Here is a 13,429-nt window from a genome sequence, read left to right as displayed (position 1 = left end):
CTAAAACTTTCTCTTGAACATAAAGTCGTTAAAGCAAATGGAAGAAATGATGACACAGAAGAGCTGAACAGATTTCAAAAGGCAGCTTGAGAAGACAAAGTAAAGTCTTATAATGAAGTGCACAAAGAACTGGAGTTAGAAAACCAAAAGGGAAGAACACGGTCAGCATTTCTCAAGCTGAATGAACTGAAGAAAAAAATTCAGTCCTTGAGATGCAATATTGAAGGATTCTATGGGCAAAACGTGGAAGGACACAGTAAGCATCAAAAACAGATGTAAGGAATATACAAAGTCACAGCACCAAAAAGAACTGGTTGACTTTCAACCATTTCGGGAGGAAGCATATGATCAAGAACCAATGGTACTGAAGGAAAAAGTCCAACCTTCACCAAAGACACTGGGAATAAACAAGGCTCCTGGAATTGATGGAATACCAATTGAGATGGTTCAAGAAATGAACGCAACACTGGAAACACTCACTTATCTATGCCAGGAAATTTGGAAGACAGCTACCTGGCCAACCAAGTGGAAGTGATTCATATTTGTGCCCATTCCAAAGAAAGGTGATCCAACAGAATGAGGAAATTATCAAACAATATCATTAATATCTCACACAAGTAAAATTTTGCTGAAGATCTTTCAAAACCGGTTGTAGCAATACATCGACAAGGAACCGCCTGAAATTCAAGATAGACTCAGAAGAGGATGTGGAATGAGGGATGTCATTGCTGATGTCAGATGTACCTTGGCTGAAAGCAGAGAATACCAGAAAGACGTTTACCTGTGTTATATTGACTATGCAAAGGCATTCAACTGTGTAGATCATAACAAATTGTGGATAAGATTGCAAAGGATGGGAATTCCAGAACACTTCATTGTACCCCTAAGGAACCTGTACCTAGACCAAGAGGCAGTCCTTAGAACAGAACAAGTGGATAGTGCATGGTTTAAAGTCAGGAAAAGTGTGCGTTAGGGTTGTATCCTTTCACTATATTTATTAACCCTGTATGCTGAGCACATAATCTGAGATGCTGGACTAAGTGGCGCAGCCTGGTTGAAGGAAGAATCATTAACAACCTGTGATAAGCAGATGACACAACCTTGCTTGCTGAAAGTGAAGAGGACTTGAAGCACTTACTGATGAAGACCAAAGACCACAGCCTTCAGTACGGATTACAGCTCAACATAAAGAAAACAAAAATCCTCACAACTGGACCAATAAGCAACATCACGATAAATGGAGAAAAGATTGAAGTTATCAAGGATTTCATTTTACTTGAATCCACAATCAATGCCCATGGAAGCAGCATTCAAGAAATCAAACAATACATTGTATTGGGCAAATCTGGTGCGAAAGATCTCTTTAAAGTGTTAAAAAGCAAAGATGTCACTTTGAGGACTAAGTTGTGCCTGACCCAAGCTATGGTGTTTTCAATCGCCTTACATGCATGGGAAACCCTGGTGGCATAGTGGTGAAAAGCTATGACTGCTAACCAAAAGGTCAGCATTTCGAATCGGCAGGCACTCCTTGGAAACCCAATGGGGCAGTTCTACTCCATCCTTTAGGGTCACTATGAGTCGGATTAGACTCAAGGACAATGGGCTGGGCTTGGGTTTTACATGCATGAGAAACCTGGGTAATGAATAAGGACGACCAAAGAACTGACATCTTTGAATTATGGTGTTGACAAAGAATACTGAATATACCATGGACTGCCAGAAAGACGAACAAATCTGTCTTCGAAGTACAGCCAGAATGCTCCTTAGAACTGAGGCTGGCAAGACTTCATCCTATGTACTTTGGACATGTTATCAGGAGGGACCAGTGAGTCCCTGGAGAAGGACATCATGGTTGGTAAAGTAAAGGGTTAGCAAAAAAGAGTAACACTCTCAATGAGATGGATTGGCACAGTGACTACAACAATGGGCTCAAAAGATTGCGAGGAAGGTGCAGGACTGAGCAGTGTTTCATTCTGTTGTACATAGGGTCACTATGACTCAGAACCACTTGACAGCACCTAACAACAGATTTTTTTACCATTGTCATAAACGAGAAATGTCAGATAACTAGATAGTTGATAAGTGAGGAGTAGGTGTATTTTGTAGCATTATTGACATCACTGGCCGAAGATACACTAGAATTTAAACAATGTATTTTATATACTATAAAATTTTGTAAGCCATGATGTATATTATTTATGGTTTTTTGTAAGCAGTTTTAAAATGTCATATAAAAATACTCATACATGTTTTTTACAATGTGATTTAAAGTACCAATGTGGGATGAGACCCATTTTGATTTAGAACTTACATGTATCTAATAACATTAATTTTATTTAAGCACATGCAAATAGGTACTTGAAGGATGAAGAAGTTTAATAACCTTTAGCAAAATTAATTAATATGCCCCATGTTGTGTGAAAGGTAATCATCCTGCTTGGTGTATTTCTGTGTATGATGCAGGTTCTAAGAGTAGTGGCCTAAACAGATGTATAGACCTGTGCTGTCAGATACGGTAGCCACTAGCCACATGTGGCTATTTGTATTTAAATTAATTAAAATGAAATAAAATATAAAACTCAGCTTTACACTTGCACTAGCCACATTTCACATGCTGAAAAGCCACATGTGGCCAGTGGCTACTATATTGGACAGAGCAGATATGGGACGTTTTACAGAAAGTTCTATTAGACAGCAATTCCTTCTCTTGTTAGCATAGGTCAACAAGGTTAAGAAGGATTCCATGTGCAGGGGAAAAGAGTTCAGAAAAATTTCCCAAATTAGCATTCTCTTGCTCTGTTTCTAAATACTTCTATATCTTACACACACACACACACCTGAGTCTTGGTCATGAGAAATAATCATATCCTTCATAGCGACTGCCTTAATATTGGTGAAACGAATCCTGAATCTGCCACTTGAAGGTGACTGTAACTTAATGACTAACTTCAAACGGTGTTCACTATTGCAATGACAGATTTTCCACCCAGGAGGATACACTTTTGACTGCATGGTACTTTATTTAAACACACATATATACAATGTTGACAAAGGAAAATGCTGCAGAGTTCAGCACAGTGGCTGCATGCATTGGTAGGGTGGGCAGACTCTGGTTTCATAGTATGAAATATGGGTTGCAAAAGAAGAAAAGACCAGAGAGCAAGTTTCACTTCCCATCACCACATAGAAGGATCTTCAAGCCTGTAAAACATAAGAAGCAAAACATGTAAGAGAGGCTTCCCAACCTCCAGGGAGGCTAGCAAGAGTGAGACATTCAGTTCTGAACTGAAAGATGACCAGAAGGTGTTGATAAAGCTCCTGTTGGCATTCTAAATAGGAGCCCTGGTGGTGCAATGGTTAAGTGCTCAACTGCTAACCAAAAGGTCAGTGGTTAGAACCCACCAGCCGCTCCATGGGAGAGAGATGTGGCAGTCTGCTTCCGTAAAGATTACAGCCTTGGAAACCCTATGGGGCAGCTGTATTCTGTCCTACACAGTTACTATGAGTGGGAATGGACTCGACAGCTGTGGAGCAGGTGGGCGTTCTAAACAGGAGGCCGTTAGAATGTCAAGATGTGAGACGGGAGCATAGCATGCGTAGTTTTCACTACATAAATCAGTCTCAGGCAAATCTCTGAGGGAGCATTTAAAAAGGCTTTGTATATATCAAACAAGGCAAAGAACTCTGTAATCATTCTGAAGACCAAAACTACAGGAATAACACAAAACTGTAACAAGAAAGTTCTTGTTACTCCACCCTTTGAATACACTGCCTTGTTTTCCCATGAGCCTTTTTATGTAGTAAGATGCTATTTATTTATAAAGAACCCTTTTTAATAAAATAGCAGTCACAGGCGACTTCAAGCTTGTCAAGTTTTGTCTCATTCTAACTGTACATAGTTGAGGCTGTCAATCAAAGTGCAATTAACTTTATTTCATGAACTAGCCATGTGATTTAAAGCCATAAAACAAAAACCAGCGAGGTTCTAAGTAGGGCTGGATTGTTATTCTCCTAACCCTGAGTAGATATAGCTGAACCTAAACTTTTTACTGTGACAAACATGATATGCATGTCAATCAGATATGAAAAGGCATTTATTGTTTCAGTGTTTAAAAACAACCTTTATGAATTTTCCACCTGTTTCTCTTGTACTTTGTTGTAGTCCAAGAATCTGTAAACATTTGCCATTTAAGTCTAGGCTGGTACCTCCAGGGGCAAGAGTACTAGATACTCCAGTCTAAATCATAATTTCCCTCAGAGAAAACATCAGAGAACTCTACACTTGCATCCTTTTCCCAAGCTGACCATTTCATTCGAGCACTGAGGGAGGGTGGGTAGGATGGAAGGCAGATGGCTCAGTGGGTCCTAGGATTCTCTAGGGAAGACCCCAATGAAGAGTGACACCCAAGTCATAGTCAGTGAGCAAGTGTTCTAATGACCTCTTCTGGGGAACTTGGTCCTTCACGTTGTAGAGCTTTGAGTTAAAGGCAGGCAAGCTACCACAGAAGTGGACAGACCATGTGCAGCGTGACCTTGCCAAGGGCAGAGGACAGAGGACCCAGGAGGGTTATGAAAATTGAGGAGAAGCACGCTCCTTTTGAGCAGTACTCTTTATCCAGGAGGCACCAGCGAATCCTAGCCCAACGCGTAACGCTTAGATACTGGCAAGTACCTCTTGCTAAGATAGTGCCACACTCCGAAGAAAGCCCCAAGGTTACAGACAAGCTCCTAAGAATAATACTTCATTCAACATGCATTCATTGAATGCAATATATTACTGTATGAAATCAACTGAGCTAAAATATAAGTCAAAACGTAAACAAGAGCACCCCATGATTTATCTACAGTTTCAGGTACAGCCACGGAGACTGGAGGAAGACCCATCAGGGACACTTCCTAAGACATCTAGACATTCAGCTCAGAGTATAAAAAAAGATGATTCCAGCTAAAGCTGGACAATTTGTCATTTCAGTTTAAGAGTTAGGGACTCCTCCAATTCTAACAAAGTTAGAAATGCTATAAAGAGTAATTTCTGAGACAAAAGTTGCTCAAATTTAACATTTTCAAAAGAGCACCTAATAATTTGGCTTGAAAACATCTCCCCACAGATGTTTAGAGAATCACAAGTGAGTACATGAAAAGACAGGTCCTCCCCACTCCAGTTCCCCATTTCTGCCTGCCCAAATCCTGCCTAGTCTTGAGACCCCATCCCAATGCCTCCCCACTGTGACGGTATCTCTAATTTCCCTTCACTTAGCAACTCAGGATCTGCACTAATGTCTGCATCACAAGCTTTTGCTTACCTAGTTCTGGGGACGTTTTCTGTGCTCTCCCTCATCAAGAGGTCTGAAATCAGTGTATCAGGGCTAGATCGTTTTCCGTACCTTAAAATTAAGGGGAAGAAAAGTCTGTTAAAGCAAATTTGGAATAGCCATTAAAATCTATAGAAAAAAGGAGTTTCCCATCTGGATTATTAAACCTAAAATTTATTTTCAGGTGATCTTTGCCAACAAATAGTCTACTAGGTATATGGAACATACATTATCATAAACACATACAGATGTAATTTCATAACTAAGTGGCAGGAAATAAAAATGCATCTGAGTATGATTTTTTAAATTTCTACTATAAGTAAATTAGATACAGTCCTGGTTCACAGAGCAGTTTAAATCTTAATGAAGAGATCAGGTGGGGTTTTAGAATCAGCGCTAAAAAGGAAATCAGCAGACTGACGCTCTCTCTAGAGGCACCTGTGTCTCTAAATCTCAGGGTCCTCATTTGTAAAAACAAAATCATAATTCCTGCTTAAATCAGGGTTTTGGGAAGACCCAATAAGAAATGCGTGTCACAATGCTTTGAAAATGATAAAGTGATACACAGATGCAAGCTACTACTGTTGACATGCATCCATTGTTACAGAATCTTAGAGATTCTGGGTCTCCTATATTCCATGTTTATTTGGGGTTCCCAAAGCTAAGAGCATTCTCTGATACTATCTGTGGCTTTCACCTGTCCTGTAAATATAAAAGAATCTTACTGGTCCATGGAAATATGCTTGATCTTTTTCTCCTGTGGCAAGATATGGATAGAATAAGGGAATGCAAGGTTATGTTTACCTACCCTGCTGGTGTATGCTACATGCTCCGTTCCAGGTGAGTAACTGGTTTTTCTATCTCAGTCTCAATCTCTCTCTCTCTCACGTGCAGATATGCACACACGCACACACATACACACATACACGCATGCGCACACACACACATATAGACACATATGGATTGCTAAAGGTTGACCCTTCTTTACCAAGCTGCATTTTTTGAAGAGGTTTTTTTCCCCCCATTCCCTAAAAAGGCATTGGTCACCAGCAGCAGGACCCTTCACAGATGAAAAACTAGCCTAGCAGGGACAGATTAACAGGTAAAATAGCTGCACAAAGCTGACAGGAGGTGCACTCTAACTGCATAACCAACACAGTTAACTCTAAATTTTTGGTAAGGATTTTCCTGTTCTTGCTCCTTTGCTGAGGCTCGTGGAAAGCAAAAGCAAAACAAACTCTGCTGGCACCCCATAATTTGTAAGATTTTCTCAAAGGTTTTCTGGGGTTGTGATATCAAACTGTAAGCAGCTGCTTATACTTACTCTGCCCAGTTGATTTTACTAATATTAAAATCTTAAAAAGAAAAACCCGTTGCGTTGATTCCGACTCATAGTGAGCCTATAGGACAGGGTAGAACTGCCCCATAAAGTCTCCAAGGAGCACCTGGTGGATTCGAACTGCCAGCCTTTTGGTTAGCAGCCGTAGCACTTAACCACTACGCCATGAGGGTTTCCATTAAAATCTTGGGCACCCTTAACTCATTTATCTTCATTGTGCTCCAGTAAGTGAAAGAAGTGGCAAATATTATCTCCAATTTACCAGTCAAGAAACTAAATCTATAATAGCAAGATTTGCTCAATCATAAAACAAGTAGCATCCAGAGCAGCGTTCACTATTCCTCCTTCTCTAATTCTGGATTGCCCTGTTTCTCCACTATGCTCTAACTTTCAAAGATTGAGTCTCAAGGACAATGATTCTCAACCTGACTGCACATTAGAATCGCCTGGGGAGCTTTTTTAAAAATTACCAAAGCTCAGCCCACCCCCTAGCGATTCTGACTTAATTCGTCAGGGGTGGAGCCCAGCATCAGTATATTTTAAAAGCTCCCCAGGTGATTCTAACGTTCAGCCAGGGTGGAGAAACACTCATCAAGGGCAGGGTTTCTCAACCTTGGCCCTAGTGACATTTTGGGCCACATAATTCTTTGCTGTAGGCAGCTGTCCTGTGCACTGTAGCATCCCTCCCCTCTACCCATTACATGTCAATAGTACCCCTCCAGGTGTGACAAGCAGAAATGTCTCCAGACAATACTAAATGCCCCCACACCCAGAGGGAGTGGTAAAATTGCCCCTGGTTGAGAAAAACTGATCTATAGGACTGTGTAGGAGTCCCTGGGTGGTGCAAATGGTTAAAAATGCTCAGCTGCTGACCAAAAGGTTGCAAATTCAAATCCACTCAGAGACACCTCGGAAGAAAGGCCTGGCAATCTAATTCCAAAAAATCAGACATGGAAAACCCTAGAGAGCACAGTTCTACTCTGAAATACATGGGGTCACCATGAGTAGAAGTCAACTCTATGGCTTCATGGCTCCTGGTTTTTAGAGGAATGTGTACGCAAAATATGGTAGATCCACACTCTAGAAAATCAGTGGTATAGGCAGCCAATGAATATAGCTTAAAATAATTATTAAGTAGAGAAAAGGAAGAAGGGAAATGACATCTTACGCGACTTTTTTACCAAATTAAAACATATATTCACAAAGTGACACAGTAATTTTCCACAGCACACACATACTCAAGAATATACGCCAAACACGTTGAGTGGGTGTCTGTGATTCGAAGGCACTGAAAGCGCAGAAAGGAAAGGAAGGGTGCAGACTGTGGGCATCTCACGGGTTTTAAGAAGGAACTTATAAGGACAATGAGACAGTTAAGCCCACACATCTCTGCTAAGTGAGGGGTATTTTTGTGTGTGACATTAGGAAAAAAATAAATCAAGAAATTCCTGAGGCCAGCCCTCCACTTTCTGGTGGGGCTGTACATAAAGAAACCATCATCTAATTTCTTGGAGGAAACAAAGGGAACATGGTACACTATCTATTCCCAACCTAACATTTGCTCTGGGTGAAGGCACTCTAGACAGGAAACTGCCTCGGGGAGGGGGTGGGGGGGACTTGTTCCCATCTAACCTGCATCCCTTCCCGTGAAACTCAAGTTCCTTTCTCCTTATTTTTTCCTTATCAAAGGTGTTGAAGAGATCACATCATTGATGGTGATGACAATATTCAAGGAAAATTAATAGGATGGCTCCAGTTCCATCACCCCTAAAGCAAAAGCATTCATGAAATGCCCTTAGTTTCATGATCTGTAAAATGGAGATAATTATACACACCTCAAAGTTCTGGGTAAAAACTAAATGAGATAATGCCTAAGAAAATATTTTGAAATGGTAGAGCTTTAAACAATGGGAAATGGGCATCACCTTGGAAAAAATAAGTTCCATTGTATATAGTGCTGTAGCTGAAATAACCAATAAAGGTTTAGCCTAGAAAAAAATAAGGCAGTGATTTAAAAGACAAATGTTGTTATTTGTCAAAGTTTGTTTTGTATGATAGCATAAGCAAGAATTTGAAGCAAGGAGCTTTTCTGGAAAGTCTATTAGGGTACACAATGTTATTGCTTTTCCCTGATTAAAATGATCAGATTTCAACAGGTCACAAACCAACACTATTTAATTCTGGCATTTCTGTGTATTCCTAATAACTATATAAATATATAAAGCTTTTTCTAAACCTTTTTGGGATGTCATACTCCTTTTTGATGAAACAGAAGAAAAGAAATTTTTATTTAAATAAAATAAATTCTCCCCCGTTTGGATCCTTTCCAAATATTCCCTGATTTGTAAACAGTGAAATTTTGGTACCGAAAGTTAAAAAAAAAAATCTTTATAAAACATAATCTAAACATATTAAGTAACACTAATGCTTTGAAGGGTTTATCCCACATAGCTTATTAAGGCGTTAAAATAAGATATTAAACGATTTATCTGTAAGGGGTACCAATTGTGGAAACAATTTTTAAATTCTATATTATCTGTAGGAACCCTGGTGGCCCAGTGGTTAAAGTGTTCAGCAGTTAACCAAAAGGTCAATGGGTTTCCACCAGCTGCTCTGTGGGAGAAAGATGTCCCACGCAGTCTGCTTCCGTGAAGATTACAGCCTTGGAAACCCTATGGGGCAGTTCTACTCTGTCCTATAGTGTGAAGATGAGTCGCAATCACCTCGAGGGCAGTGGGTTTGGTTTTGGTATATTATCTGTAAAATAGTTTGGCTTTGCCATCTTGCTTAATATTCAATGCTGAGAGTGAAAAGGTGGTATTCAATTTTGGCTTTCTGGGGGTTCTTAGGAAAATCTTAGGATTTCTCAGATTCCTTGGAAACCCGGATTCATCCTAGAGTGAGTAGATCTATGTAAGTTTCTCCTTAATAAACTATCAGGTGAGCACGTTCTTTACAGAAGTCACCTGCTGTAAAATAAGCAAAGTTTCTGCACCTCAGATCCACTGGTTATATGCTAAATCTCTAGTTATAGGGACTGAAATGCTCAAGTAAGGATCTGAGACTGCAAAAAAACACTGTACAGAAGGAAAAAATGATAGCTCTCTTGGTCCTTTCCTAAGTATTGTCATTCAGTTTGGCCCAGGCAGGTTGTAACATCAGGGAGTGTCTTTGGCAGCAAGCTGTATCCTTGTGCTTTATTTGTTTGTTCATGTGTTTGCTGCTTTCTACACACTCTGGTCACCCACTCTGGTCACCCTCTCCCTTCCGCACTTCCCTAGAGCACTCCTGCCTCCTTTCACGGGTCATTTACCCATCCAGGTTTCTAGACAGACCCCCAACGGCTCTAAGAACAATAAAAGACGAGGGAGTGGGTGGGAGGAGACCGCCAGCCACACAGCCTGGGGAACTGGAATCTGTGGGTAATGAATCTGTGACTGTAGTTGCAGCCTGGAAGTACCCAGTTTCCTGCACAAACATTTACTGAGCGCTGAGGATTTGTCTGATACTGCCCTGGCCTTAGTACGATGCGAGGTAAAAGAAACGGTCCCTGTCCCTTAAGATCTCCAGGGTCCCAGGAATACAGACCGGGCAGGCCCCGAGTCGGGTCCCGTCGAGCTCACCCACCTCTGCCTGGTGATGAGGTTGATGTAGTGCCGCAGCGCCGAGTAGTATCTGGCCAAGTCCTCCGCCGGCGCGTCCTCGCCGGGGTTGTCCGGCTTGGAGGGGTACGCCTCGACCAGCGCGCCCAGGCACACGAGCAAGGACAGGGCAAGGGTCAGTCCGGACAGCCCCAGTCGCTTGCTACCCAGCATCTGCGGGCACAGAAGGTGCGGGGGAGGGGCTTCAGAACTGGGGGACACTATCCACAGCACCTCCCTCCTCTGCCTCCCCGCACCTCCCGCTGCTAGCAACTGCGACCCGCAATTCCTCCTCGACCCAGCCCCGCAGAGGGAACCCGAGCGTGGCGAGCACCACCCTGCCGGCTCAGAGAACAATCTGCCCTGGCCTGGCCCCTCTACTCCGTCCGAAAACTCCGCGCAACTTAGCCGCAAAGCGCAGGGCGACGAGTCGTGTGGCGAGAGAAGTAAGTTGGAGGGCCCCCCGTGCCCGTTAGACGCTTTTAAACAGAAAGAAAAGTTCTCCCTGCTAGGTGAAAAACTATCATTTTCCTACCCTCTACTACTCCAAATCTCTGTCAGAGAAAACTTTCTTTTCTCTAACTTTTGGTCTGCAGGAGGCGTCCTCGACAGTGGTGGCTGAGATCACCATGGGGAGGCAGGGTTTTTGTTTTTGTTTTTGTTTTTGTTTTGGTAGATGGTGGGGGTGGAAGGGAGAGAATTGCTTGCTGGCACCAAAGTCATTGCCTTCAAGTCGATTTCGACTCAAAGCGACCCTACAGGATAGAGTAGAACTGCCCCGTAGGGTTTCCAAGGAGCCCAGATGGTTTCCAACTGCCAACCTTTTTGGTTAGCAGCCGAGTTCTTAACCACTGGCTGGCACAGCAGGTCTCAATTCGGATCCCGAGGGTCCCGGGGGTGAAAGGGCTCCCCAGTGCCCGGGATTCCTCTGTTAGGGCGCTACCCAGCAAACCTCCCTCTCGCGAACCACCCTCTGGGCTTCCACGAGGCGACCCTGGAGCAGACCGCCGGCTGCTCTGGGTTGGGGGTCCTGTGTTCTCCGTTTTCTCCAAAAACTAACCCAGAGGGACCACCCAGCCTGAAGGGCCCGGAAGAAGGGAGGATGGACAATCATAGGGGACCCAGAAGAGGAGCAAGTGGAGTTTAGCCGCCGAGAGCGGCGCGGAGAGGGCAGAGCGCGGCGCGCAGAGCTGGGGACCCGGGCGCGACCCTCCCAGGACTCCAGGGATCGCGGAGGTTGAGAGCGCACCCCGGACAAGTTCGCCCGCGCTCTCTACCCTCGGGTGCGGGCCGAGCAGGTGGTGGTACTCACGGTGGCGGGCTGGCGGGCGGTCGGGCGTGGCCAGGCGGTGAGTGCTCTGCAGTCGGGCTCGCCTCTCCGCGGGATGAGAGCTGTCTGGTGGGGTGTCGAGAGCGGGTCGCAACAGGGCTTTTATGGCACTCCCTCGTCGCGGCAGGAGGGGCCTCGGGCAATCACGCTCCAGTGACTCCCACTCCGCCACTCCCCGCCCCCCCCCCCCCCGCCGCCGACTTCGAGTCGCGGAAGGAGGGGGCTGGAGCCGCAGCCGCACGAGCGTTGGCCTCCGGAGCCGCCCACGCCCCAACGCCCCGGCTCCAGGCCAGGTCCAGGAAAGGCGAGCTGGGCGAGCGCACGCGGTCCGAGGGCGCAGAGGACGCCAAAGCTCCTAGCCCTGCGCTCCCGCGGCGCCTCAACTCCGCTTCCCTTTACGACCGGCCTACTTTTGCCAAGATCTTTGGGCAAGACATAGCCCAGGTCACCTTTGTCGCCTGTCCTCGGGACCACCAGCAGGCGCCGGGGTAAGAGACACTTGAGTCCCCTACTTGGATGGAGCATCTTCGGGACCCGCGCCGGGCACAACTTTGTGCGCTTTCGGAGGGAAGCAACTTGGCGCACATTGTCCCTCATTTATCCGGCAGGTCGGAGGCGGCTGACGGACCTACCCAGATAGAGAATCACAAACACCGCTCCCTAATGAGCTAAGAACGGACTTCCATGGCTTTGGCCCCCTTCCCCAGCTTGTTTTTCTGGGAGATTAGCCCTTCCCAAAGACTTGCCCAAATGCTGCGAGCCCGGCTAGGTGAGGACCTGAAAGACTGTGGCTGCTAAAACTCTTCAGGGGCGGAATACGGTAAATCCAATTCCACCATTTGCTGGAAAAGTGCCACCTTTCCAGTGTCTGAAGACTCCTTAAAGCGCGATCAAACAAAAAAGTTTGGTCCAAGGTGGCCGGTATAAAAGAACTGCAGTTTCTCCGTTTATCTCCTGGCCCTTTGTATACAGGTGGGGTAGTAATTAAGATCTACGGTTGCTAACCAAAAGGTCGGCAGTTCGAATCCCCCAGGCGCTCCTTGGGGGCAGTTCTACTCTGTACTATAGGGTCACTGTGAGTCGGAATCGACTCTACCTCAACGGGTTTGGTTTTAGTTTGGTTACGTGTGTTCAATTAACATTAGCTGAGAATTAATTAATTGTGTTCTGACTGAAATAAAAACAGGCTTTCAGAAAATGATCAACATTAATTTGCACATCGCGTTAAACCTGTTGAGTGTATATGAAAAATAGACCACATACTATTCTTAAAAGATCAGGGTTTTATGTAGTGGACTGCAATCTTAAAGTTCCCTGAATGAATAAGCCTAGAAGTCTGAATGTTACTGATTAAAATGGCACGTTAGGGAATAAAAACGTTAAGTTACAAGTTGCTTGAATGCCAAAATGACCAGTGATTCTGTTAAAATGTTTTGACAGCATTCAATTAAATATCAATTACTTAAGCAACCCTAATACACACACACAAATGCAATCAATAAGCAGGTTATGAATTCCGAAAACCCATATCCCTTCCACTTTGTTCCTCTTTCCATGTTACAGAAATAACATGCCCAGAGCACACATGTATCAGGGCTCTCAGCTTTGCTCAGAGAGTGCTCATGTGGAAACATCTTCGGTAAAAGAGCAAAACATTGTCTAATTTAGAGCCCCTTCTAGAAAAGAGGAAAGACACCATCTACTTTTCAATAAAATAATCTAATTTTTAGAGTGTATCACAAATTCCTATCATTTAAAACCTCATAGAAGGAGCCACTGAATTCGGGAGAAATTACTTCTAAGGATT

The 13,429-nt window shown here is 43.9% G+C and overlaps 1 protein-coding gene across 1 annotated transcript; it reads right to left on the bottom strand.

The window, feature by feature from the left end:
- Positions 1-3,058: 3,058 nt before the first annotated feature.
- NPY (neuropeptide Y) lies at positions 3,059-11,666 on the bottom strand. Its single transcript, XM_064290381.1, has 4 exons — positions 11,605-11,666; positions 10,279-10,466; positions 5,304-5,384; positions 3,059-3,201 (listed from the first exon to the last, which is right to left on the bottom strand). Exons 2-4 carry the CDS (start codon positions 10,464-10,466, stop codon positions 3,177-3,179), a joined length of 294 nt encoding a protein of 97 aa, XP_064146451.1. The 5' UTR covers positions 11,605-11,666; the 3' UTR covers positions 3,059-3,176.
- Between the last annotated feature and the right edge of the window lie 1,763 nt (positions 11,667-13,429).

The sequence above is a fragment of the Loxodonta africana genome, chromosome 8 (assembly GCF_030014295.1).
Source record: "Loxodonta africana isolate mLoxAfr1 chromosome 8, mLoxAfr1.hap2, whole genome shotgun sequence".
In the NCBI taxonomy this organism is placed as follows: domain Eukaryota; kingdom Metazoa; phylum Chordata; class Mammalia; order Proboscidea; family Elephantidae; genus Loxodonta; species Loxodonta africana.
The sequence above is the reverse complement of the archived record's forward strand: the minus strand, read 5'-3'. Positions and strand labels throughout refer to the sequence as shown.